The sequence below is a fragment of the Podarcis raffonei genome, chromosome 2 (assembly GCF_027172205.1).
Source record: "Podarcis raffonei isolate rPodRaf1 chromosome 2, rPodRaf1.pri, whole genome shotgun sequence".
Taxonomy (NCBI): Eukaryota; Metazoa; Chordata; class Lepidosauria; order Squamata; family Lacertidae; genus Podarcis; species Podarcis raffonei.
This window is the reverse complement of record NC_070603.1, coordinates 110,439,632-110,467,554: the sequence shown is the minus strand read 5'-3', so window position 1 is coordinate 110,467,554 and position 27,923 is coordinate 110,439,632. Positions and strand designations below refer to the sequence as shown.

At 46.9% G+C, this 27,923-nt stretch overlaps 1 protein-coding gene and 1 pseudogene across 4 annotated transcripts; one reads left to right on the top strand and one right to left on the bottom strand.

Moving 5' to 3' along the window:
• On the top strand, window positions 1–27,919 carry LOC128408628 (inactive serine/threonine-protein kinase TEX14-like). Of its 4 annotated transcripts, none has more exons than XM_053378589.1 (20): window positions 1–143; window positions 3,298–3,440; window positions 3,776–3,890; window positions 5,454–5,619; window positions 6,995–7,137; window positions 8,165–8,225; window positions 8,312–8,442; window positions 11,619–11,735; window positions 11,844–11,967; window positions 12,046–12,218; window positions 12,302–12,447; window positions 14,820–15,010; window positions 16,031–16,145; window positions 17,347–17,441; window positions 18,555–18,704; window positions 21,050–21,257; window positions 22,695–22,774; window positions 22,883–22,956; window positions 24,753–24,820; window positions 27,646–27,919. In XM_053378589.1, the coding sequence occupies exons 1-20, from the start codon at window positions 100–102 to the stop codon at window positions 27,753–27,755; spliced, it is 2,454 nt and encodes an 817-aa protein (XP_053234564.1). In that variant the 5' UTR covers window positions 1–99; the 3' UTR covers window positions 27,756–27,919. The 4 variants fall into 4 exon arrangements, with proteins under 4 accessions (XP_053234564.1, XP_053234563.1, XP_053234566.1 ...); XM_053378588.1 differs by having other exon boundaries at window positions 12,299–12,447; XM_053378591.1 differs by having other exon boundaries at window positions 98–169; window positions 12,299–12,447.
• On the bottom strand, window positions 25,798–27,308 carry LOC128409625 (trafficking protein particle complex subunit 2-like protein; annotated as a pseudogene).
• Window positions 27,920–27,923: the final 4 nt, after the last annotated feature.

The window sequence follows — 27,923 nt, the reverse complement described above, 5'->3', positions numbered from 1 at the left end:
TCTGCAACTCGGAGACAGCGTTGCTCTCCGCAGAGGCGCGCACACGCCACGTCTCTCTCTGCACGACTCTCATCTCCATCCTTCCTCCATCCCGCCACCATGAATTTGAAGCACCTGCCTGGAAATTCCTATCTTCAGCAAAGGTCTAGATTGGCTGCTTGTCTTACAGGTTGCAAATCCCCCCTCCCCCAAAGGCATCCTTTGAATCCCACCACCAGGAGCGAGTCAAGCGCAAGTCCCTTTTGAGTGGCATCTGGGAAACTTCAGCGTGTTGCAACCTGTTGCAACCGGGCGGGAGACGGGGCTGCGGACTATTTCCCAGTGCTTTCCCAGTGGAAATCCCCGCGTTGCCCTTTTAACATGCTCCGAGGTGGTCAGCGACCGTCCAAGCGCCTCGGCTTTCTGCGACCGACTAACTGGAGCAGCGCGGCCTTAAGAGGCGCTGTTTGGCTCCTAGCGTGCCTCTGTCTGCGCCTGCGCTGCCCAGTCCGTGTTTTTGTGAATTCCTGCTCTCCTCACTTGGCGGTTTCCTCCCAAGCACCGCGGCCGTTAAAAATAACAAACCGCGCGTCCGCACATTACGCATCCTCGCCAGCCAATCCGGAGAGAGAGCGGCTTTTAAGGCCGCCGTCTCCTAGGCGGCGCTTGAGTCGTTCTCAGCCTATTCTGAGTCTCTTGTCTCTTTCGCACCCCCGCGCGCGCACAATTTAACTTTGAGCCCTAGGGGTGGAAAAGGCATTTATTTTTAACCGCATCAGCTCAGTATTAAAGCTTTATTATTTTCTTCCCCGCCCCTTGTAGGGGATGCTTGAGTCAGAATAATTGAAACAAGGGCTGAACTTGCACGTTTATTCAAAATTACCATTTTAGTGGTTTTATTGCAGTGAAGAGTTGGCATGGATGTTTTTCTCTACGTGCTGAGTTGTTTTGGAAGTTCACAACTTCCCTGTAATTTTGACATAAATGGTTCATAATTAGAACCAAGGTGCACCCACCCCTGCCTGGGATTTAGGAATTAGGAATTAAGAATCAACGAAAGGACCTCTGAACATAGGCAGAGTGCGCTCCCCATATCCATGAGCATTTGCAGCTGGGATTTCCAGGTAGGCTTGAATTTGCATTAGAAATATAAGGCTGGATGCATTTGCACTCGTTCCCTGGGTCTGTGAAGAAAGCAAGGAGACCTATTTATACAACAGTTGCTCATGCAGTTGGCTGCTGAACCTGATGGAACCAGTCGACACATCCAGGGGCGCAATTGAGCCATAGAATTGTAGAGTTGGAAAGGGACCATGAGGGTCATCTAGCCTAACCCCCTGCAATGCAGGGATTGTTTTAACATTGCAGCATTTAATTTAGCAGGAGAAGGCACTTCCAGACTCACTCTTCCGCAAATGGGGTTCAGCGCGTAACAGCAAATTCTGGTTGCTCAAATAAAGTTTGTTTGGAAGCCTTACGCATCAAACCCTCTTCCCCTCCCAAACTGGACTTCTTGCAATAAGGGAAGTGATGGGGATACGCATTGGGAAAGTGTGGGGTGAAAGCTGCCTGATGTTGGTGCCATGTAATCTTCCTGCAAACCGAATGAATGGTCAATAAATAGCTGGTGAACAAATGGTTTCATTGTGAGCAGACCTCTCGCAGAAAGAAAACCTTACAGAATTCCCTTCTGATTCTGCCTGCCAGCTGCTCTCTCCTATAGATGTTCCTGTCCTGTCTCCACATTTGGTAGCAACACTGGGTCCATTTACCTGAGAGTAAGGCCCCTTTAACCCAATGGGGCTTGCACGGAGCAATGGATACAAACTACAAGAAAGAAGATTCCACCTAAACATTAGGAAGAACTTCCTGACAGTAAGAGCTGTTCGACAGTGGAATTTGCTGCCAAGGAGTGTGGTGGAGTCTCCTTCTTTGGAGGTCTTTAAGCAGAGGCTTGACAACCATATGTCAGGAGTGCTCTGATGGTGTTTCCTGCTTGGCAGGGGGTTGGACTCGATGGCCCTTGTGGTCTCTTCCAACTCTATGATTCTATGATTCTATGATTTTGGTAAGATATGTATTGTATTGTACTGCTTGTCCAGTATAAGAAAATAATTTTGCCCTTTGCATCCAAGTGGTAGTTCAAAAAACTAAAATCCTGTCTCTGATCCTTTCTTTATTGAGATCTCCTATACCTCTCCCCAATCTCTTCACAGGTGGCCAAGCCAGGTTCAGTTTCAATTCCACTTTCTCTGGAAATCCACATACAAAAGAATACCAGATATTCCTTATTTTGAAGGAATGCAGTTTGTTCCAAAAGATCTCAGAGAATTATGTACGCCCCTTATTTCAGAATGTTGCTGTTACCTTCGCACACTGCAGCACAGAATTTGCAGTTCCAAATGGCACTTCTCTGGATTGTTAGGAGCCAAAAATCCAACCTCATATTATTTGACTTGTATGCATAATAATAATAATAATAATTCATTTATACCCAGCCCATCTGGCTGGGTTACCCCAGCCACTCTGGGCGGCTCCCAACAGAATATTAAAAACACGATAAAACTTAGAACAAACAATAGCCTCATTTACTATTCCTTTCATCAGAGCCTGACGAAACAATGGGAAGGGAGGCATTTTAATAATTTGAGGTGTGAGGATGCTTGTATGTGCAATCTTTAGCACATTTACCACACTTGTTCAATTGAAATCAATGAGACATGCCTCTGTGAAAACATGTTCAGGATTGTCCTGTAAAAAGATTAAGCCCTACCCACAACCGTTGGCCAGAACAGAAAAGCTTACTAAATACACACACTGAAAAATATTTTTGGGGCTTCGGGGTTTAATAACTTGATAACATGAATTGATTACATACCCTTATAAATTAAAAAGATCGGCACAATTGGTGTAGCATGGTTTAAATTCTGATAAAAAGCAAATAATGAAAAAACTAGTCTTGAACTTTTGGTTGCAGAACATCAGCTAAATATTGCAGCACGAATACAGTGCTGCAATATTTAGCTGATGTTCTGCAACCAAAAGTTCGAGACTAGTTGTTTCTAAAGTGGCATAATGGCTTGCTAATGTTGCAAAAACAAAACAGGCTTCTTCACACTTTTTCTTTTGGCATTTGCAAATACAATTGCTGAATCATTTAAAGATAGTGCTTGATCTACTAATATTTCTTTAATCCAGTGATAGTCATAATAGTTTTTCCAAGCACACCTGAGAATTGAGTTCTTTTTCAATTATGGCTTCCTACCTTTACTTCTCTCTTAGCTCTTTTTAAACCATGAACACTTTGTCTCTCTCTAGTGTGATGCCACAGTCCCCAGTGCTTCCACCAAGCTGTCCCGTGAGCCTAGGCTACATTACAGACCCTGAATCTCTGGAGGGGCAATTACTCAGGCATGCTATTGAGGGCAAAGTCAAGAAAGCCAAGATACTGCTGAAGAGAGGTAAAGCCAATCTGTTTCAAACTCCGTGCAGGTACGGTAATTTCCCTCTGGTAAACAGTCCTGACAGAATATGAGGACTGCATGGGTCTGCTTGGGTTACAAAATGAGGGGAAGTCAGATATGCTTCTGTATGGGTATGCTACTTAGGGCATGGGACAAGACTTGGTTTTGCTATTTGAAATTGAAACAGTGCATTCTGGTACCATAGACTCATAGAATGGTAGAGGGACTACTAGGGTTGTCTGGTCCAATCCCCCACAATGCAGGTAGTATTTATCTCTTCTACATAACCTCTTGCCGTTATTCACGAACAGTGTTTGTGTCTCCTTCTTCAGGTGTGGATGTGGACTGCCACAATGCATCTGGGCAGACAAGTTTGTATCTTGCTGCCCTACTGAGACACGTCCCGGTAGTCCGGCTATTTCTGCACTTCGGCGCCAACCCCAACCAGTGAGTGATAACAACAACAACAACAACTTTTATTTATACCCCGCCCTCCCCAGCCAAGGCTGGGCTCAGAGCGGCTTACAAGCAATAATAAAAACAAGTTGAATGATTACAACTTAAAAACAAAATTAAAATACAACATTAAAATATTGAAACACTAAAATATTAAAATGTAGCCTCATCGCAGGAGGAGAAAGGAAAAGAAAAAAGAAAGAGGGGGAGGGAATCAAATTGGCTCCAAGCCAAAGGCCAGGCGGAACAACTCTGTCTTACAGGCCCTGCAGAAAGAAATCAGATCCTGCAGGGCCCTGGTCTCATGAGGCAGAGCGTTCCACCAGGCCGGAGCCAGTGTTGAAAAGGCCCTGGCTCTGGTTGAAGCCAATTTAACTTCCTTAGGGCCCAGGACCACTAGGGTGTTGCTATTTATGGACCTTGAGGCTCTCCGTGGGGCATACCAGGAGAGGCGGTCCTGTAGGTACGAGGGTCCTAGGCCGTGAAGAGCTTTAAAGGTCAAAAGCAGTACCTTTAATCTGACCCTGTACTCCACCAGGAGCCAGTGCAGCTGGAAAAGCACTGAGTGAATATGCTCCCATGGCAGAGACCCCGTGAGGAGCCTCGCTGCAGCATTCTGCACCTGCTGGAGTTTCTGGGACAGCTTCAAGGGCAGCCCCGCGTAGAGCGACTTACAGTAGTCAAGCCTGGAGGTAACCGTCGCATGGATCACTGTGGCCAGGTCAGGGCGGGAAAGGTAAGGGACCAACTGCTTGATGCGGCGAAGATGGAAAAATATCGCCTTGGCTGTTGCTGTAACCTGCGCCTCCATGGAAAGGGAGGCGTCAAGGATTACACCCTAACTCTTAATGGAGGGCAATGGCACTAATTGGGCCCCCACAAGAGAAGGGAGTTGGTCCCTCATCCCCATGCCATCCCGATAACAAAATTCTTAGAGACAGTGTCTGGAAAACTAGCTATTCTTGAGAAGGCCTGTCTCCATTTGAGTCCGGTCCCTCTTAAAACATAAAACTTTCTGTCTTTTCTCAACATATATTTCCCCTCAGGCTTAGGTATATGTATGTTTATTTAGGAGAGATGGCAAAAGTTTCCTTCACAGTGTTTTTTGGGGGGTGTTGCTCACCGCTAAGGAGCACCTCTTTTTCCCCTGCAGCCATTAGCTAACATTTTGTGCTGACACCCATAGCAGTGTTTCCAAATATATGATACCAGCGCCTCATATTTACCCCAAAGAGTGTTGGCTACCATTGGCTGTATAAACCTTAAGTTTCAGATTGGTAAACATTGATGCCTCTTATGGGGAAAAGACCTTAAAACATTTTATTGTCAGGCTCTGAATCAATTCTTCTCTAAAGGGCTTGTCTTTCAAAGCATAAATCATGTTATTTGGTTAACAGGGAATACAACTGAGTAACCCCCATCTGAGCAGAGATGTGTGCATTAACTCTTTCAGCTAAAATGGCATTTCTGATTACAAAAACTGGCAGAACTTTACTTGTCCCCTGTTCTTTGCACCCTAACACCTCTTTCTCCTTCTCTCCCCTCACCCCAAAGCCGTTGTTATGATGGTAGCACCCCAGTCCATGCAGCTGCTATCTCAGGCCACCAGAAACTTCTGGGCCACATCCTGAAAGCCGGAGGTGACCTAAGATTCCACGATCAAAAGGGGCAGACCCCTAAAGACTGGGCCCAGCTAGCTGGGAGTGAGCAGAATGCCGAGGTATTTACAACTTGACGTTGGCATGTCTTAGAGCAGTCATGGAAATAAACCATAAAGGTTACGTGGGGGGGGGGGAATTGCTTCCTTGTTGGAGGCTGGCGAAGCAGGGCTGGAGAGGGCTGCCCCTCCTCTGACAGCCCTCTTTAGTATCTATGCAAGGTTGAAAGTAAGGACCAAAATTTTGCTCCCCCTTTCCTCCAGCAGCCCACCCATTAGCCTTCATGCAGGGGGCTTTTGAAGTTTGTTGTGGAATGTTCTCCACAGTGAGGTTTGGCTGTTGCCTTCACTAACATCCTTTCGGTGCCAGGTGAAAACTTACCTTTTTGACAGATTGGGGATGATTTTGATGTCTTTTTTCGATGGTGTGGTTCTACTGCTGTTTCGTTGGGTTTGCTTTATAGGCTATTGTGTGGCTTTTATTGTAACACATTGCGTTTTCCTCTGATTCTGTGGCACGCTTTATGCTTTTAAGGAGTTGCAAGTCGCTTGGAGACTCTTTATGCGCCAAGCACCATAATAATAATGATAATAGACTCGAGGTCAGGGCACAACCCATGACAACACAAATCTGCATAATATTTGCACTTGCTCATTCATATAGAGAGGTGCCCTTGGGCAATTAGGATTGTGGGTTTAAAACAAAAGGTTGAGCTAAGGGCATCCTGGTGTGAGAATCCCAGGGCGTGGATCCCCTGGGCCGCCCCATAACCCTGCTGTTGCCAGTGTGCGATTTCTTGTTGTCTATGGCTACCAGGCAGCTGCACAGAACCATAGAATTGTAGAGTTGGAAGGGACCCCAAGTGTCAGGGACTGTGCTGAGGAGGTCTACAGTGAGGAGGCATGGTGGGAGCCACCTCCTCCCCCCGACCCTGAATCTTCCCAGAAGCAGGAGGACAGTATAGATTTAGAACAGTGGTTTGCAAAGGGGCGTAGTGCAGAAGGCAGAAGCTGGGAAATACTGGATGGGGAACAGCTAGGAGAAAAAACACTGGAAGAGAGAGAGGGTTAACAGATTCACTCTCTCTGGAAAGCATCCATCCGTTCTCCCCAAGGTCAAGGAGAGCTGAGAAAGTGGCAGAACAGAAAGCACAGAGGGTACGAGCTCAGGTTACAAGATTTAGGAGTGACATAGATTAATAGGGACGGAAGGGGAGTAAGCCTTAGTTGGGAGCACCACCATTCTAGGAGAGATGCATTCTGTTGTCTCTTGCTGTGGTTATTAAAGATTCTAACTGGTAAGAAGCCTCCTTTTCTTTTCTTTTGTTCTACTTATCTATGGCCAAGGGGGGAGGAAGCCAAATCTCTGAAGCCTGACACCTATTCCCACCCCCCGCAATGCAGAAATCTCTAGCGCCTCTCTTTCCGTTACCTCAAGGTCCTGGATTTCATCCAGCGGTGCTTTGGCCAGATGTCTATGCTGGTGCAGCACGGGGACCTGTTGATGTATTCCAAAGCTCTAGCAGCATCACCACGCAGCCTGCGCTCCTCGCTCTCCTCACTCTTATCTGCCACTTCCTGGTAAGGGTCCACCTGCTGCCTGTCTTCTCTAACGCTTCAGGAGCCTTAGCCTAGTCTCTGTTTGGACCCAGCCCTCCACTGAGACAGACAACTGAATGGTGGTAGTGATAATGATGATAAAACATCTTGGCATGAGCAGTTTGGGGAATTACAGTAATTGTCCCCATTGAACATGTGGGGTTGGGATACAGACTTTGTCGAGTTCCATTCACACTTGAGGAAGGAGAAAGCGGTTAGGGAGGTGATTTTCACTGACTCCTTCTGCCTCAAGGCCCCCTGAAAAGCTGCTCCAGCAAGTTTTTCCTGAACAGTGTCGGGTGGTGCTTAGAGCCGAAGGGGGAACCTGTAGAATTCTCCTCCTTCCTCTAAGGGGATAAAAATCCATTAAAATGTCACACATTAAAAACTTCCCTAAACAGCGCTGCCTTCAGATGTCTTCTAGTTCTTTATTTCCTTGACAAGATGGGAGGGCGTTTGACAGGGCAGGCGCCACTACCGAGAAAGCCCTCTGCCTGGTTCCCTTTTTGTTGTTGTTGCAACACTTGGTGAAACAATATTTATAGTATTGCTTTCTTCTACTGAAACTGTGGGGATGGGTTTAAAGAGGCAGGAGAGGATATATTAATTGCAATCTATCCCTCCAGGCCCCCACGTGTGTGGGTTGAACAGAGTTTTAAAATCCCACCCTGGGCAACAACAAAAATTAAAAGCATAGGAATTAGACCGTAAAGCCTTGTTTGAGCAAGTCCGGCGATGAAGTAGGCAGGATTCTGCCTGCTCACCCCACTTAACAGAGAATCGAGCAACAAGTTGTAAAGCAAGTTGAAAAATAAGACTTAAAATCATGCAGTAGTTCACAGCAACAGTAGCGGTAGAACGTTTGCAGGCAAAATACGGTCTTTTGTGCTTCGACTGCATTTCCGGACCACTTATTCTCCCATAGAAATCACTGGGGTTGCCTAACGCCTGTTCTCCCGATACTTAAATGTGTTTCACAAGGCTTTGTTTTCAACCCCTCCTGTTGCAGGCATTTGGATGGCTCCAATAGGTTGGGAAGCAGCAAGGAGACAGCTATTGGATACAGGCAAGTAAGTAAACTTCTCTGGAAGGGTGTGGTTCAGTGTAGTAGAGAGGCCATAGTTTCTAGGCTCATAACTCCTCCCTTCTCTTTCAGCTGTGCCCAGGCAAGTGCCAGCAGCCTGGGATTGCTGCCTTCACGTTCATTGCAGACGACAGCGAGCTGCTCCGAGGTCACGGAGAACCAGACTGGAGCTACCAGAACGGACCGCACACACTCATGAAGAAGTAAAGCTATCAGCATTATCTATTAGCCCTGTCTGTTCTCACCTCCCATCTAGGATAAAAAAAACAATAGCGACAATAGGTTCTCTTCTTGCAAGACCCAGTTCTAGGGAGACACCTGATCGCAGGGAAGCAGACTGATCACAGTGAAATGAATCGGGGAGGGACACAGCTCAGTAGTACAGGATGTGCTTGGCACCAGAAGGCCCCATGTTCAGGTAGGGCTGGGCGGGACTCCTGTCTGAAACCGTGGAGAGCCGCTGCCAATCTGTGCGGTTCATGCTCTGGTTATCTCGCGCTTGGACTACTGCAATGCGTTCTATGTGAAGGTGACCCGGAAACTTCAACTAACCCAGAATGTGGCAGCTAGACTGGTGACTGGGAGTGGCCACCAAGACCACATAACGCCGGTCTTGAAAGACCTACATTGGCTCCCAGTACGTTTCCAAGCACAATTCAAAGTGTTGGTGTTGACCTTTAAAGCCCTAAATGGCCTCGGTCCAATATACCTGAAGGAGCATCTGCACCCCCATCGTTCTGCCTGGACACTGAGGTCCAGCGGCGAGGGCCTTCTGGCGGTTCCCTTACTGCGAGAAGCCAAGTTACAGGGAACCAGGCAGAGGGCCTTCTCGGTGGTGGCACCCGCCCTGTGGAACACCCTCCCACGAGATGTCAAAGAGAGCAACAACTACCAGACTTTTAGAAGACATCTAAAGGCAGCCCTGTTTAGGGAAGCTTTTAATGTTTGATGTATTACTGTATTTTAATATTTAGTTGAAAGCCGCCCAGAGTGGCTGGGGAAGCCTAGCCAGATGGGCGGGGTATAAATAATAAATTATTATATTATTATTATTATATGTGTAGACAGTACTGAGCTGGGTGGACCAAAGGCATAAGGCAGCATCCTATATCTCTGTGGTCTCGTATAACCCGGCACCCTAAGACTTGTAGTGTACCTTAATCCTCAAGCAGAGACCTTGTAAGATATTGGTTAATAACGTACTTATTATGCAGTCACATAACCTCTGCTCACCTGGAGCTCCAGGGGAGCGGTGTTTGCCGTGCCATGTGGCCCCAGCCCTGTCCGGGGGGGGCGCTTTCTTCCCATGCAGCTGCGGGGTGACGCTTGGCGCCCCCTCCTCCAGCTGCAATTTTATTTATTTATTTATTTATTTATACACACATACATACATACCCCGCCCATCTGGCTGGGTTTCCCCAGCCACTCTAGGCAGCTCCCAACAGAATATTTAAAATGCAATGAAACATCAAACATTAAAAACTTCCCTAAAAAGGGCTACTTTCAGATGTCTTCTAAAAGTCAGATACAGTTGTACCTTGTTTTGTGACCGGGATCCGTTCCAGAGCCCTGGTTGCTAGCCGAAAAGGACGCAGGGCAAAGTGCCGCGTCTATGCACGCATGCGGAGTGGTTTGTGCTTCTGCGCATGCGCAAGCAGCAAACCCGGAAGTAACCTGTTCCGGTACTTCCGGGTTTGCTGCAGACATTCGCCAGAATGCGGAGGTATTACTGTAGTTGTTTATATCCTTGACATCTGATGGGAGGGTGTTCCACAGGGCGGGCGCCACCACTGAGAAGGCCCTCTGCCTGGTCCCCTGTAACCTCACTTCTCACCAGAAGGCCCTCGGTGGTGGGACCTTGTTGGTGGCGGGAAGGCCAGTTTCAACAGGCCAATCAGGTCACGGGTGGAGGGGGCTGAACCAGGTCTGCCCCTGCTGCATTTAAGAGGGCGTCCTCCGGTAGCCCACCCTCTTGGGCGATCGCTGCGGTCATGCATTTTCCTTTCACCAGCTACGTACATTTCAATTTTCTGATGTCCTGTTTTCCTTTCTCCATCCTCAAAAATACATTCACCCAATTTATTCATTCAAACATTTCCTATCAGTGCCCTGCTGCTAACAGGTTTTTAAATTAATCTGTTTTTATCCAAGGAGTTCACAGCGGCGTGGGTTTTTAACATTCCATAGTGCTGTAAAATATGGCTGGGCTGTAGTTTCGCCATCCCGCATCTGCAGACGTCATACCTATCACTTGTAGGAATCCATACATTTTCCCCCTCCCTCACATGTTCCTTTCATCCATTGCCACATAACCCCCAGCAATCTTCTCCTGAATTTTTCCTTTCATTCATTTGCTCCATCCTCACAAGCCCAGACACAAGTCCTCCTATGCCTCTCATTAATCCAACATGCTACACATTCTACTGAACCATAAAGAAGTCCTCATTCATTGATAAGGGGAAAGGCTTGTTGTGAAGACCAGTGCCAAGAGGTGAAATTGGGCAGATCGTATTAGAATTTGGTAGCTGATCTTTGTCGAACAAAAGCCACAGAGTAAGAAGTTACATTTCCCGAAGAGAAGAAGAAGAGTTTGGATTTGGTATCCCGCTTTATCACTACTCGAAGGAGTCTCAAAGCGGCTAACATGCTCCTTTCCCTTCCTCCCCCACAACAAACATTCTGTGAGGTGAGTGAGGCTGAGAGGAGTGTGACTAGCCCAAGGTCACCCAGCAGCTGCATGTGGAGGAGCAGGGAAGCGAACCCAGTTCCCCAGATTACGAGACTACTGCTCTTAACCACTACACCACACTGGCTCTCAGTGTGACATACACATGAGTAATAAGTCAGTCTTTGGACTAATTGGCATTTTACGTGCCCCCTACAAGCTTTCAAGTTACACAGAAGTTTAAAATAAGCCATGGAAGAACAGGATATAACGCTTGGGGAAATTTGCTGCCAGAGTGGGATGTGTAGGTTAAGAAACATGTTGGTTTGAACACATGAGCGGTGGTGGAGATTTGGAGGAGCTGTAGGCCTAGTGAACCAAAGAAATATGACGTGTGTTAGTTATAACTTCTCATTTCGCAGAAGAGAGTAGCCCTGGTTCTGACACACTGAGCCAGTGTGGTGTAGTGGTTAAGAGCGGTAGACTCGTAATCTGGGGAACCGGGTTCGCTTCCCCACTCCTCCACATGCAGCTGCTGGGTGACCTTGGGCCAGTCACACTTCTCTGAAGTCTCTCAGCCTCACAGAGTGTTTGTTGTGGGGGAGGAAGGGAAAGGAGAATGTTAGCCTCTTTGAGACTCCTTAAAGGGAGTGAAAGGCGGGATATCAAATCGAAAAAAACTCTTCTTCTGACACTTTTTTGCCTTGCTTCCAGCTTGCTGTGGAATGGGCAGTTTGTCACGGTGCGAAGCTTAAAGCCCGAGGCCCATCCCCAGTGCAGTAAAATGCGTGGTGCCCTGGACTTGCTCCTCGCTGAACAAAAATACTGCAGGTAATTCCAGCTGGCGGGCTTCAGGACTCAGATCATGGAGGGATAAGCCCTGTTGTTACGTGGGCACTCACTGCCGTTTGTTCAGCATGGCTTCCGTGTTTCCTTCAGCCAGCTCCACCACCCCCACCTTCTGCTTCTCTTGGCCGTGAGCCCATCTCTGGACCTGCAAAACCTCCAGCTTGTCTTTGAGAGGGTGGGCATGTGTTCCCTCTACTACGCCTTGCACTGTGAGGTAAGTGAGAGGGTCGGGGAAGCTTGGCTCCTTTCCTCGCTTCCGAAGCTTATCCCTCTCCCTCTTCCCCCACTGCAGAAGGCTAGCTCCCCAGCTCCCTCGGCGACACTGCGTTTGCTTCTGCAAGTCTCCGAAGCGCTCTTGTTCCTGCACTCTCGGGGTTATATTCACCGGGCTGTGACCTCCCATGCAGTTCAGCTGGTGAGACCTGGACTTGCCAAGCTCAGCAACCTCGAGCACATGCAGCAGAGGTTGGTTGGCGCAAGTGCGGTCTTTGGGAGACCCCAGTAGGATTACTCGGGACATTTGACTGGTTTCAGTTCTGTTTCAGCAGGGCGGAGAAAAACAGGTTAGCCCAGCCTATTCCTCCAGCCCCTGCTCTCTACAACTGGCTGCCCTTGGAAGTCATCAGAGAGCGCCCAGCTTCCGTGAACTCTGACCTCTTCAGCTTCTGTACGGTGATCCAGGAGATCTTTACAGGTTGGTTTCTGGCCAGGGTGGGAAGTGGCAGGCAAGACTGGCATGTCTCAAGAAGCCCATCAGCTGACCATAAGTTCTCAGGGAAATTCCAGTTGCCAGAAAGGTTTGCCTTGGCCTATAACTGTATTAGCAGAAGAGAAGCAAGCAAGCACTTTAAAATGGCGCCACAGTCGTACCTTGGTTTTCGAACAGCTGAGTTCTCAAATGTTTTGGCTCCCGAACGCCACAAACCCGGAAGTGAGTGTTCCAGTTTGCGAACTAATTTTGGAAGCCAAACGTCCGACAGGGCTTCCGATTGGCTGCAGGAGCTTCCTGCAGCCAATCAGAAGCCGTGCTCTGGTTTCCGAACGTTTTGGAAGTCAAACGGACTTCCGGAATGGATTCCGTTCGACTTCCGAGGTACAACTGTATTTTTAGAATTAACATTTTTAGGTTTCAGCGTCAAGCTCCAAGACCTGCATTATTTGAATATATTTTTTCCCCTTAAGCGTGCAAAGCTAATCTACAAGGATGGCTTGAGGGTAGGAAGAATAAGTTTACAGAGAATTCCATCTTTTAGAGGATCTGAGAGGTGATTTGGCAATAGACCGTTGGTGAGAAGGAGAATTGGGTAAGGGGCTCTTTTAACAGAGGGAGGTATCTAATACATAGCATAGGTTGACCATATGCAATTACTTAAAATACTAATGCAAAGGTGCAGAAATGGGCTACTAGATGGTGAAAGAACTGGAGCTCCTTCCACATGAGGAATGGCTGAAATGTCTGGCATTCTTTGGCTTAGAAGAAAGGGAGCTGGGGGTATATGAGGCATGGTGTGGGCAGTGGTGCTAGATTGCTCTTTTTCTTCCATTCTCATAAAACTAGAACTGGGGGAAATTGGTTGAACGAAGGAAGGAAGGAAGGAATTTATATACCACCCTATACCCGGAGGTCTCAGGGCAAGTTCACAGAACAAAATCAAAATATAAAACCACAAAATATATAATCAAAATAAAAACAACAACCCAAAAACCCTCCCCCCCCCAAAAAACCCCCCACATTTTAAAGGGGCGTTTTAAGTTGATTAACAGTAGATTCAGCACAGACAAAAGGAAGTATAAACAGGGTACAATTAACTTTTGGAATTTGATGCCGCACAATGTGAGCTTGGAGGGCTTCAAAATGGGATTGGATGGAATTGTGTGGGTTTTAATTGTGGAAGTTAAGCAGGTCCTCTTGGGTTCTGAGTTGTTGTTCTTCTGGATCCCAGTTCCTTGTTCCCTTGTCCTCTCAGCTGACTTCTCACCTGGTTTGCCTCCCTTGGAAACTGAATGCTGGGCCGGACACACCCTTGTTCTGATCCAGAAGGGCTCTCACTTAGGTTCTTACTTCCTTCTCCCCATGAAGGAACCTCCCTTCAGCTCTGAGGCAACTGTTTTGGTTACAGATTTAATATGATTGCTGTGGGCTGAGGGGATTAAGTTGTTGTTCACTTCCCTCAGCCAACGCAACTCAGTCACCCCAATCCAAAATCCAGTAGTGCCTGCTCCCTGACCTCTGGGAAAGAGGGAAGTATGGAAGCATAGACTAATAGTATCATAGAGCCATTTGGGATCCCTAGGATAATCTAGTCCAGCTCCTGCAAAGCGGGAATATGTAGCTGTCCCACATGAGGATCGAACCTACAACCTTGGTGTTATCAGTAAAGGGATGCAGGTGGCACTGTGGTCTAAACCACTGAGCCTGTTGGGCATGCCGATCGGGGTGACCACGACAGGGTGAGTTCCCGTGGCTCTGTCCCAGCTTCTGCCAACCTAGCAGTTCAAAAGCACGCCAGTGCAAGTAGATAAATAGGTACCATTGCAGCGGGAAGGTAAACAGCGTTTCTGTGCGCTCTTTCTGTCACAGTGTCCTGTTGCACCAGAAGCAATTTAGTCATGCTGGCCACATGACCCGGAAAGCTGTCTGTGGACAAACACTGGCTCCCTCGGCCTGAAAGCGAGATGAGCGCCGCAACCCCATAGTCACCTTTGACTGGACTTAACCGTCCAGGGGTCCTTTACCTTTATATATATCAGCACCATGCAGTAACCTACCTATGGCAGGAGCTAGTTTGGAGAAGAAGTGTGGGGGGGTGCCATTTCAAACATCCCTGCCCAATATTTTTCGTGGCAGTCCTTTTTTTTTTTTTTGTAAAATAAATAAATAAATGAAGTACTCATAGCTTGATAAAAAATATATACTGCGGGGACCAGCACAGAACAGTTGAAATGGGGTGCCAAAAATGAGGCAAGTGCCATCACAAAGAAAGTGCTGACTCTTCTAGACTTATAGTGGGTCTGCCTAACTTTGTGTTTTATGACCCTGCAAGTCAAGCAACCTGTATTTTTCAGGGGAAGTTCCTTGGGGTGGTTTGGATGGCCTCGCTGTGAAGGAGAAGATGGAGGCAGGGCAGTCTCTCTCGGCTGATGCCCGTGTGCCCCAGCCTCTCTATGAGGTGGTCAAAGGTGGCACAGCCTTGAAGGAACGCGATCGGAAGGGTACTTTCCCCGACTTACGCTATGTTTTGCGGGCAGCCCAGCAGGTGAGGAGTTAATGGGTGTTTCTTTAGTTTGCCTCCATGTTGTTGTTTAAATTATAATAACCAGATTTATTTATTTTTTCAGTTTGGAAAGAGATTGACAAGTGTGAGACGGACAAATTTGTTTTAAATGGTTTTTTATTGTCATTTTTGATGCTCTAACCCGCCCCGGGGCATTAAGGTGAAGGGCAGGCAACAAATAAACCATTATTAACAATAAATAAGTAAATAAATAAAATTAACAATGGGGAGATATTTAAAAAACCCGTCAACAAAATGAGATGAATGGCAGGTGAAAGCTTGCTGTCATATAAACTCCCCGCAAACAAATTATTATTATTATTTTATTTATTGAATTTATATGCCGTCCTATACCCAGGGGTCTCAGGGCGGTTCACAGAATAAAATAAAGATATAAAACCGCAAAATACATAATAAAAAATAAAAACAACAACCCCATAGCTCCCCCCCAAAAAAATATTTTTTTAAGGGCATAAGTTATAAATCAGATCAGCCCAAGGCCTGGTTAAAAAGGAACGTTTTTGCCTGGTGCCTAAAGCTGTGTAATGAAGGCACCAGGCAAACTTCCCTGGGGAGGGCATTCCACAGACGGGGAGCCACTGCAGAGAAGGCCCTGTTCTCATGTTGCCACCCTCCGGACCTCTCAAGGAGGAGGCACATGAAGGAGGGCCTCAGAAGATGATCTCAGGGTCCGGGTAGGTTCATATGGAAAGAGGCGGTCCTTGAGGTATTGCCCAATAGCTGCTTAATAAAGACCATATGTAAGCTTTGTCCAGGTAACTTGGGGTGAGTGCTGGATAAGCCAGTCTTCTGAAGGAGCCTATCTTCTCTATCTTACCTGAAGGAAAACATGAGACAAGCATGAGTTGAGCTCAGGTTTCACCTGGCTTACTGAACATTCAGCACCTCGACCTTTCTCTGGGAATAAGCAAGCTGCCTCCATAGCCCTTCTTGTAATTATCGTGATCAGAAGCATACTGTGTGTCGTTTTTCTCTTCCTAGGATGCCTCAGGGGGCATCCCTCTCGTTTCATCAGCAGCATCGACTCCCAAGAAGCTCTGTCTGTGGGCAGGGCAGGCTGAGTCAGACGAATCATCACTTCCAATAATTCCTGAAGGTCAGTTTGATCCCAAACAGTAGGAACCGGCCAGGGTGCGCAATGGGGCATTGCTTCATGGGTTCAGGAAAAAGGACATGGGGAGGAGGAAGTCAATGTAGCACTGAATCAAAGTCCTTTAGTGGTGTCCTAGTTGCACTAGTGGAATGGACTTGTGCAAGAGAAGGTTCTGGAAGCCAGCATGGTTCTTGTGGCTGGGTGTGCAACAGGTTGCTGTGGCCTTGATCTTGTTCTCGATCTTGATCTTGTTGTACGAGCTTCCACTAGTGCAACCATTGCACTGGATTTCATATTGTGCTACCATTCTTGCCCTTATGCTGTGTGGGCAGAGAACAGTGAACCTAGGCCCAAAATCCTGAGGACAAGTGACCAGAATGGATTTGAAAATTCAGGTACTCTCTTGGTTAGTGCTTTTTTTCCCTTAAAAAACATTTAGAGGTACTCTCATTTTGACTCAGGGAAATCACCATTTCATAGTTCAAAACGGGGGAAATAAATACAGTAACTGGACAACAGTACAAAGAACATGCGTTACCTCATATTACACAGCTGACAGCTCACGGTAACTTCCATGTTGGCATGAGGTTGTGTGTGTAACATCTTCCCGACTTTCATCAGTAAAACACCACACATCCACTTTCCACAGTGCTTCACACATGAAACGCTCGCTTTTGTCTGAGACACAGGAAACACCGTGACAGGAAATGAGGCCGCCATTGGAGGTGGTAACAACGAAACTGACCAGTCACCGCACTAGATTCCAACTCCTACTTCACACATTAAACGCTCGATTCCATCTGACACACAGGAAACACTGACAGGAAATGAGGCCGTCATTGGGGGTAGCAATGGAACTGACTATTCATAGAGAATAAACTATTTTTTTTAATAAACAAAACAGTTTCTTCTCCTGTTAGATTCACAAAATGTTTAGGGGTACACTTACCCCTGCATCCCCCCAGAACAAAGCACTGCTCTTGGCTACGAATCTGATGCTTTGTTAGGCAAGACGTTCTCTCTCATAGGTTTGCGTGAGGCGGGAATTGCAAATTTTGTAGACTTAAGAAGCGTGTGGGTAATAATGACTAATAAAAATAACAACTGAATAAAGAAGAAGGGGGGGGAATGGAGGCTTGGGAAGGAGCTAAAAATGCTCGTAGTTCTATATGCTCTCGTCTTTGTCTATATTCTTGTCCTCTAGAGCCGCCATACTTTGAGGTGGAAACTCTCAGCCGGAGTGCAGAACAAAGCACTCCCAATGCCCAGCCTGAAAGTGAGACAACCAGACATGCACAGGTAACAGATGACCAAGGCAGAATAATGGTGCTGCATTCTTGAAGCTTCAGGAACTTTTTCCTTTCTTCTCCTGTAGAGGACCATATTCTGGCACAAGCTGCTCCCACCATGTGATTCCATAGGTTGGGCTGTCATAGCATAGGCTAAGAGGGACCCTGACCCAAAGGCGGAGCTAGCTGCTCCAGCACCTGGAGTGGTCCGAGGGGGTGGGGCTAGCCGCCCGCGGGGGTGCACCAGCAGAGCATCCCAGGGGGTGCAGTGGCGGGCGTCCTGGGGGGAGGTGCCAGTGGTGGGGAGAGTCCCAGGGGGGCGCCGCCCACAGCAATGTCACCCCCCCCTCAGGGATGACACCCTGGGTGGGCCGCCCCCACCTTTCTCCACCTCTGCTCTGACCTCTAACCTCCACCGTTAGTTTGCGTTCATAGTGGATAAATCTGATAGGGTCGCCATATTTCAAAAAGTGAAAATCTGGACACAAAAGTTGTTGGACTTCCCCCCCCACACACACACACTTTTTTGCCGATTTTCGGAAATTCCGCCCAGTCACTATTTCCGCATGTATGGCAGCTCCAATTCTGACAAAGCAGGAGTGGAAATTGCCAGTGCTCGCTTACTTGTCTCACGTCTGGAACAGGAGTCAGTCCAATGAATATGGTCAACATTCACTGCTGCCGCTTTCAGTCCCCGCAAGAAGTGTAATTGATTGCATAAGTTTGCATTGGCTTCCCTTTGCCCTGAAATGAACAGGATGGAATAATATAATGATAATACAGTTTGTGCAATTAATTACACAAATTACGTAAGCTACGTAATTTCGTCACAGCGGACAGCAAGGCGAATAACGTCGGTTTTGGCAGAAGATGAACTGCAGCAGAATGGCAACAGGGCTGCGTGTGCTGAGTATGGGGTGGGATGGAAAATGATGCCTCCTGGAAGCCTTAAGTCTACTTTTCTCAACTACATCATGTCCAATTATTGAAGAGGAGGGACTCTTCCCACTAACAGGGCCTCTGGTAAAGTTTATTTGCATAGCGCCGCCTAAGAAACAAGGGGAGGAATAATGCACGCCTGGTTAGACTCCACCCCTGTGGGTTCAATGTTGCTTTCTTGCAGAAGGAAAATGATCAGCAGGGAAATATCCCTTGCAAATCCTCTCTGGGAGAGCACAAGAGATCAAACTCTGAGAGCACCTGTGAACCAGCGAGCAGCGGTGAAGAGGACACAGCCGAGTCAGATAACAGGAGCCTGGTTTCTGCAGATGTGGTGAGATTCTGTTGTGCTTCACTTAAGCTCCGTCAGCCCTGATCTGCAGGCCCCTGAAACCAGATCACAGGAAACGCTGGCTGCTAAATCCAATATATCCTCATGTTGTTTTAACCAACTTCCCACAGGTGTGACACCCCACACACAAAGAAAACCCCAACCAGTTGTCCTTTCACTTTCCCATTATTGTCGTTTAGTCGGGTCTGACTCTTCGTGACCCCATGGACCAGAGCACGCCAGGCATTCCTGTCTTCCACTGCCTCCCGCAGTTTGGTAGTTTTGAGAACACTATCCAACCATCTCGTCCTCTGTCGTCCCCTTCTTCTTGTGCCCTCCTTCTTTCCCAACATCAGGGTCTTTTCCATTATTAGGACTCTCTTAATAGGCAACTCAGCTCACTAGTGATTATAAGACTCCCTAACCTCTAGTTAGGGAGAGACATCACCTTTCAGAGACATCACCTTGCCAACAAAGGTCCGTATTGTTAAAGCTATGGTTTTCCCCGTAGTGATTTATGGAAGTGAGAGCTGGACCATAAAGAAGGCTGGTCGCTGAAGAATAGATGCTTTTGAATTATGGTGCTGGAGGAGACTCTTGAGAGTCCCATGGACTGCAAGAAGATCAAATGCATCCATTCTTAAGGAAATTAGCCCTGAGTGCTCACTGGAAGAACAGATCCTGAAGCTGAGGCTCCAATACTTTGGCCACCTCATGAGAGACTCCCTGGAAAAGACCCTGATGTTGAGAAAGATGGAGGGCACAAGGAGAAGGGGACGACAGAGGACGAGATGGTTGGATAGTGTTCTCGAAGCTACCAGCATGAGTCTGACCAAACTGCAGGAGGCAGTGGAAGACAGGAGTGCCTGGCGTGCTCTGGTCCATTGGGTCAGGAAGAGTTGGACATGACTAAACGACTAAACAACAACAAACCTCTAGTATTTGCCCTGTTATGCATATCTCTTGTTTCCCACCCCAGAGCTATGTCTTGTCCTCTTCTGTTTCTGTGCTTTTCCCATCTGTTCCTAACCATTTCCGCACTTCCAACCCTCATCCCTTCCAACCTGCACCCATAGAGGCCTATATATTTGCAACCATGCTGGAATGATTCATGTTTGATATGCAATTGACACGTGATCGCCTTCTCCTTTTGGAAGACAGAGGCAGAACAGGGGCAGGGCGGAAATTGCAGGCCGTGCTTATTAGCACTCCACTGACACGCAAGGGGGGCGAGAACAGAAACCCCACACGAAATGGGGTTATACACCTGGTATAAGACTCAATGCTGCCACTTCATTCTTATAAAAAGGCTTTTTTCCACTGATGAAAGGAGTTTTCACTGAGTGTTTATAGAACTGCATCGTTGAAACCGTAGTTTTGAAGAAATAACTTTGTATTTGGATGGTGCATCTATAAGTCTCAGCCAGATCTTATTAGAAGTGACCTTCCCTCCAAGGTGAACGAAGGGGGAATGGTTCTTCGAAAATCGTACCTGCCAGCTCCAGCTTTATGTGAACATAATTACATTTTTTGCCTGATTGTGAATGCCTTTCTAGGTGACTAAAACGTTTTTTAGTCTACTGAGTTCATTGATTAAAGTTCCCTTAATGAGATCAAGATCTTGCTCAAAGCTCCCTCATTCTTGGCCTGCACCCCTCAGTTAGCTCTCTCGCACCCAGGGCTTTTTTCCCCCCTCAGCCGCAACTCAGTTCCAGCATCTCTCAGGTGGCCGCCATGGCCCCCAGTGGGGAGTCTTATTCACAGTGAGTTCCGGCACCTCTTTTTCTAGAAAAATAGCACTGTTGTTGTTGTTGTTGTTGCTTAGTTGTTTAGTCGTGTCCGACTCTTCGTGACCCCATGGACCAGAGCACGCCAGGCACTCCTGTCTTCCACCGCCTCCCACAGTTTGGTCAGACTCATGCTGGTAGCTTCAAGAACACTATCCAACCATCTCGTCCTCTGTCGTCCCCTTCTCCTTGTGCCCTCCATCTTTCCCCACATCAGGGTCTTTTCCAGGGAGTCTTCTCTTCTCATGAGGTGGCCAAAGTATTGGAGCCTCAGCTTCAGGATCTGTCCTTCCAGTGAGCACTCAGGGCTGATTTCCTTAAGAATGGATACGTTTGATCTTCTTGCAGTCCATGGGACTCTCAAGAGTCTCCTCCAACACCATAATTCAAAAGCATCAATTCTTCAGCGATCAGCCTTCTTTATGGTCCAGCTCTCACTTCCATACATCACTACTGGGAAAACCATAGCTTTAACTATACGGACCTTTCCTCTCATCCTAGCATATCCTTCTCCCTGCTTCCCAAAATTTGCTCTCCTCACAGTTCTGTTATCTCCTTTAGGGAGATTCCGTTGACAAGCAGGAGTCGGCGTTTGTGAGCAGTCTGCAGGATTCGGCCTGTCTCTTGGCAGAGGCCCAGGCCTCGTTGGAGAATCTTGAGAAACGCTTTGCTTCGGGCATCCACATGCTAGAATCGTTAGTCGGCCAGCAGGGGGCACCGGGCCGAAGCTGCCACAGCGATGGAGCCTTACCTAAGCAAGTAGCACTGGGTGAGCTTGAATCGTGGAATCGTACAGTTGGAAAAGACCCTGAGGATCATCTAGTCCAACCCCCTGCAGTGGATTCCTCCAGCTGTAGATCCTTAACCTTAAAACATTTGAGATGGGCTGTCCAAATTATATTTTGTGGTTTAAAAGGGTCAGGTTTCAGCAAACTAAACAAAGCATGGAAATATTTACTGTTAAGGTTACAATCTAAGTAGGAATTATTGAGGGACGAGGCAAAATCCAAATCATTTTGAGGGTCTTTTACACAATCAAGTGGTGTATAATTTTTGTGAAATAAATTATTTGCATAGATAGATGGTTAGATAAATAAAAGCTATCTATCTATCTATCTATCTATCTATCTATCCATTTATCTATAATATAGAAATGTCTATACCCCACAGTGGCAAATTGGAAGTAATATAGAGTTGAACTGATACACTCTAACAAACTGAACCTCTCTATGGTTTTAGAGAGAGGTCTTTCCTAACAGGGCCACATGAGATATCTTAGCAAGGGATTTTGTGAACTGTCTGGAAAGCTTTTTCGTGCATACAGAGTATGCATCGTACCTTTAAACTACAGCGTATCTGCCACAAAATCTCGATCCAATGGAATTAGCCTTTTGTTTATTGAGCTGTGCCATCAATTTACAAAACATTGCTGTTTCCCAGCCTCAGTTTTGAACCTGCTAGGTCAGGGGGTCAGCAAAATTTTTCAGCAGGGGGCCTGGTCCACTGTCCCTCAGACCTTGTGGGGGGCCAGACTATATTTTTGGGGGAAATGATGAACCAATTCCTATGCCTCACAAATAACCCAGAGATGCATTTTAAATAAAAGGACACATTAAAGCTAAAGGGACCCCTGACCATTAGGTCCAGTCGTGGCCGACTCTGGGATTGCGGCGCTCATCTCACTTTATTGGCCGAGGGAGTCGGCGTACAACTTCCAGGTCATGTGGCCAGCATAACTAAGCCGCTTCTGGCGAACCAGAGCAGCACACGGAAATGCTGTTTACCTTCCCGCCAGAGTGATACCTATTTATCTACTTGCACTTTGACGTGCTTTCGAACTGCTAGGTTGGCAGGAGCAGGGACCGAGCAATGGAAGCTCACCCCGTCATGGAGATTTGAACCGCCGACCTTCTGATCAGCAAGCCCTAGGCTCTGTGGTTTAACCCACAGCGCCACCTGCAGCCCTAAAGGATACATTACACTCATGTAAAAACACACTGATTCCCAGACCATCTGCAGGCCGGATTTAGAAGGCGATTGAGCCGGATCCAGCTCCTGGGCTTTAGTTTGCCTACCCATGGGCTAGATTCCATATCCAAGCAGTCAAATGATGTTGCTCATGGCCTACATTATGCCATACCGAATTCTTGCCTCCCTGTCCCCATTTACATTCTTAAGATTAATGTGCACCTGTCTCCACCTGCAGAAAAGTGTAAGGATCACACTCAAAACCGCTCCCTGCAGACCCTCATTGATTTGTCAGCCAAGGCTAGGAAAAAGAAACAGGTAGAATTTTATTTTATTTTATTTTGTAAGGAGAAAGCTGCCAGCTCCCTGTGTCATTCCCTTATGGAATCCTAACCATTCCCTAATGGTTATAATTTTCCTCCGCAGCGAAATCCTGTCTCTGCAGAGATTTGCCATAGGAAAGAGAGCACCCCTGAAGGGCCACCTTGCTGCTTGCAAACGTACGTGGATTGAACATTTTCACACAGGATTGAGCTTTCAGCGCATGTTACCTGATAGATCTGATAAGCAATGTGCCTTCTTATTTCAGAGGCATTTTCACAACTTCCCTAAAGTCCGTGGCTCAGTTGATCTTCCAGTTGGTATGTTCTTGCTGGATTTCGATCCTATGCAAGTGAATCTCAGTGGATTCAATGGGACTTTCTCCCAAGGAAGAAGGCACAGGGTTGCTGCACCCTTTAGGGGCGTGAAATATACTTGGAGTCGAGAGTGGATTTCATGCTCTTTATTCAGCTCATAGTAGTGAGGAGGAAAGGAAGTTCCCCCAGAATGTCTGCCTTATATACATTATTTACACAATGGGCCCCACGTGATTGGCTAATTCCGGGATTCTCCTGTAGGCCAATCAGGTTGCGGATTCCCTTCCACCTGGAGCTGGATTGGGTGGCTCCTGTGGACCAATCAGACTGCTGCATTCTGGATCCTATTCAACTCTGTACATAACAGGGCAGTATCTTGCTAAACTCAGTTCTGCCACTGCAAGAACTTCTGGCTGCACAACAGAACTTCCCCTCCCTCTCCTCTTTCCACGATCAGTTCCAGAGGATTTAGGATTTAATGTTCAAATCTTTATCCCATAAACATTCCCCCCCTCCCCCCGCGTTTAAAATTTTAGGAGGTCTTGGCTTTGCGCTGAACTCTCAGCAGTATAGGGACAAATGTGTTTCTTTTCGTTTTAATATTTTAAATCAGGGGTGAGGAACCTGGGGCCCTCCAAATCTCGTTGGGCCACAGTGCCCCCATCTTTCCTGGTCACTGGCCTGATGGCTGGGGCTGACGTGGGTTGGAATCCAACATCATCTAGAGGACCACAGTTTCTCCAGGCCCTGTTTCAAATCAAATTAAGAGACAGACAAGTGGCTTCGTCAGACCCAGGTCTTCTCAAGTAGATGGGGTCAGGGTGGCAAAGACACAGGCTCTCACAGGGGAAAGAGCAGCAAGTGTCAGAGTAAGTCCCTCTTTGACAGCAGACAAAGAGAGACAAGGGGGAGGGAATGATAAATTACTGAGTGAAGGGGAAGAAGCAGTTGGCCACAGGAATATGAACTTTGTACACACCGAGACGCAGGGAGAAAGAACACAGAGGCTAAGCTCAGAGAGGGATACAGGGAGTGCCATCTCTCAAATCTTGTAGGATCACGAGATTTTCACGCCGAGAAGCGTGAAATTAACAGGAAAAGAAAGTGGGGCTTTTCCTGTTGGGGGAGAAGGGGGCGGAGCTTAGTTCCGGCATCGCTTATGTCGGAGGAAGACTGAATTAGCTGAGCTGTGATTGGGGCTCTGTGATTTACCAATAAATCAGAAATAATTAACTACTGGAGCCGTCTCATGGGGGGGACGACCCCTGCCTGACAGCAGGATATCCTGGTTACTCACAAGCAAGGCTGACCTGGAATGCTTTATAGGAAGCAGGGTGTGTTATCACATGGCCGGCCCTGTTTTGTAGGGACAGGAAGTTGCACCACCTTGATGCTAGCACTAAAACCCAGGGGTATTCTCCCCCCGCACCATTGCCTAGAAAGATTTTGCAGCATTAAAATAAAAAATAAAAGCGCTACAAGGCCCAACAGTATTGCTTCCTCCTACTTACATGTGTTGGTAATTACTCTTCGGAACTCATTAAACCAGGCATGTACATTCTGGAAGTTACTTCTGCCTTACGTTTCTCTCATTTCTAAAAAAATCAAAACACCACATGGAACTGTGTTTCAAATACATCTTGCACATCCCTCCACAGGTTGGACCTCCTTCAGGAAATCATCCAGGAGCTGCAAGGGAAAGGCGATTCTCCCACTGTGAGCCAAAGTAGGTGGAGCAGTCTGTGTACATACGTACTTTTAAAGCACATTTATAGCGCCGGCTCCCCCCAAACTTCAGTTTGCCCCTCGCAACTACAGTTCCCAGCATCCTTAACCAACCACAGTTCACATGTACTTTCAATGTATGGCGTGTATGACTGAAGGACGAAGCACATATATATCCACTGTTCTAAATATGTGGCAGAGTAGTGAAATAAGTTATTTGTTTATGTATCGAAACAGTTGTACAGTGGTACCTCAGGTTAAGTATTTAATTCATTCCGGAGGTCTGTTCTTAACCTGAAACTGTTCTTAACCTGAAGCACCACTTTAGCTAATGGGGCCTCCCACTGCCACCGGAGCACGATTTCTGTTCTCATCCTGAAGCAAAGTTCTTAAACCAAGGTACTATTTCTGGGTTAGCGGAGTCTGTAACCTGAAGCGTATGTAACCCAAGGTCCCACTATATATATATATATATATATATATATATATATATATATATAAAACACCTCTTTGCTATCTTGCACCTTCATTCACGCTTGCAACACCACATCATACTCCAAGCTGGCCGGTTGCCTTTATGTTCATTTTTTAAAGCACCACTTTTGCATTTCTAATATTAGAAGTTCATGCTCATTAGGCCCTTATTTTATTTTTTTAAATCATGGTAATTAAGTTGGAGGGCTATGAGTACTCAGAACACGAGAGTGGTCAGGGAGATGAGCTGCTCAGTTCTGTGCTGAGCTAACCTGCCACCTACCTGCCCATAACTTGAATGGCTTCCCTTCAACTTGGAGAGGAATAGGTATACGTCTGGCCAGAAGGTGGCAGGTGATGCCTGCTCTTTAAAAAACAAAACTTAGTTAATGAGTTTATTATACAGTGTGGGATTTTGGAAGGCAGAATATACACAACAAACCAATTCTGTACAGGGGTGAGTTGTCTCAGGTAATAAAGCAGCTGGAAGAAGAGGCAGAAGTTTCAACAAACTTGCACCATCATGGATGTCACCATGTTGTCAAAGGCCCTAGGTTACATCCGGTCCGTAGGATTATAAAAGGGGTTTCACACGACATCTGTGAAGGAATTATGCAGCTTCCTGAACATACTGTGGATTTTGTGTTGGAAGAACCTACCACCATCACAAACTCCACCTTAGAATTGGTCACGTAGCCTTTGTAGTCTTCAGTTGGGGAGAGCAACCCCAGGCAGAGCTCTCTCTGGTCCACAAGAGCTTTTGCCATAGAGCAGGGATTTCCTCATCCATGACACCAAAGACGTATTGAGTGTGTAGTGGAACTTCAGTTCATTTTCTGTCAGGATGCTTGTGATGTATACACAACAATAGGATACACAACAATACGGCCATCTTGGGTACTGGAGGGTTTGCTTCCCATGGCTGCTCTTTTTGTGCGTGTTGTATACATACCCAAAGTACGGAGGCAACCTTTTTAGGCTTTGTGGGGGAACACTTCAGCAGCAAGCCTAGAGTGGTCAGCTCCCTTCAAGAGGTGTGTGGAGTTGAATGAGGAGGAAACAGGGAAGTCAACTGAAGGTTTATCCACAACTTAACTTCTGCCCCTCTCTTTCCAAGCAGAGGTCTGCATTTTAAAACTGTGTCTGAGTGTGTGTGTTTTTGCCCAGAATTATCCCTGTGAAAACCCACTCTATGATTCTATGACTCCTTAAAGCTGATTCAGAGCAAACATCGATTTGAGTTTTCCAAGGATAGACGTTTACTCGGATTCAGCTTTAAAGAGTGGATTCTGACATTGAAATCTGCAGAGCAAAAAAAGGGGGGGACGCATGGATGCGGAGATTTAAATCACAGACCGTGCCTGGAAAGAGCAGAGGAAAGGTCAGTGTGGATAAGCCCTCAGACAGGGCATGGGTTCGGAAAATGAAATAGGAGCATATATGAACATATTTTTGCATAATAAAATTTGGCTTGCAGGCCAGAGGATGCAGGAAACTATTCACACTGCCTTGAGCCCTGCCTCTGAACCCTTGAAGTCTCTAGTCAGCTCCCTTCTCTATCTTCTGAGATTTCAGTGGTCTTCCCCACATGCTGTCCAAACTACCATATTTTTCCGTGTATAAGATGCTCCTATGTATAAGATGGCCCCTATTTTTTTTAACCCAAAATTAAGAAATTAAATTGTTTAGCTTTTGGGGGTGGGGGGTCACTTCCGCCAATCGCTCACCTGCCTTCCCACCACTGCCAATCGCTTGCCACAGTCACTGCCGATCGCACACCTCACTGCAGCTGCCAGTTGCCTGCCGCAGCCAATCGCAAGCAGGCCTTGCCGCTGCCACCAATCACCTGCCCAATCGCCGCTGCCAATCTCCTGCTTGCTGCTGCCATTAATCACACGTCCCCCCTCTGCATTCATTAACCATGTGAAAGACGACACCCAATTTTTGCCTTCTTTTTTTTTTTAAGCAAGAAGCACCGTCTTATACACAGAAAAATACGGTATCTTTACCCTCATTCTCTTGGAGAGCAGATCCATAAGCAACAGCTGAGATTCTTAGGACACTGGGATGCTCAGTGTCCAATTCCTCCCTTGTGCAAAATCTCTGCCTGTATTCTAGAGATGAACCGGGAAGTACCATCTGTACCCAAAATAGGAGAGGGAACATAGCTTAACAATAAAGCATGAGTTTTGCATGCAGGAGATACGAGGTTCAGCCTCTGGCATCCCCAATTAAAGGATCAGGACTCCACAGGTGATGTGGAGAGCCATTGTCAGAGTAAGTGTGGAATCTTAACTGACTCGTTGCAGCATAGCACTGTGTCTCATAAAACCCCACCCCTCACTTCCTTAGGGCAGCAAGCAAGGAATGGAAAAGGACAGGCTCCTGTCTCAGGGCAAAAGAAAACAACTCCAGTCCCCGCTGCAGGTCAAGGGGCGGTTGCTAGCTTGAAGAACCAGTGAGTGATCCTTACCATAACCGTTCCACTGGACTGGACTGGACCAGAGCTCCTATTCTGAAATAAAAGCAATCTGCATCCTCGTTCCTTTATCAACCCGTATGGACCTTGAGAATCTACTGCCCCGCATACACAACTTCTGACGCGCTAATTAAATTGTTCAAATGATTCC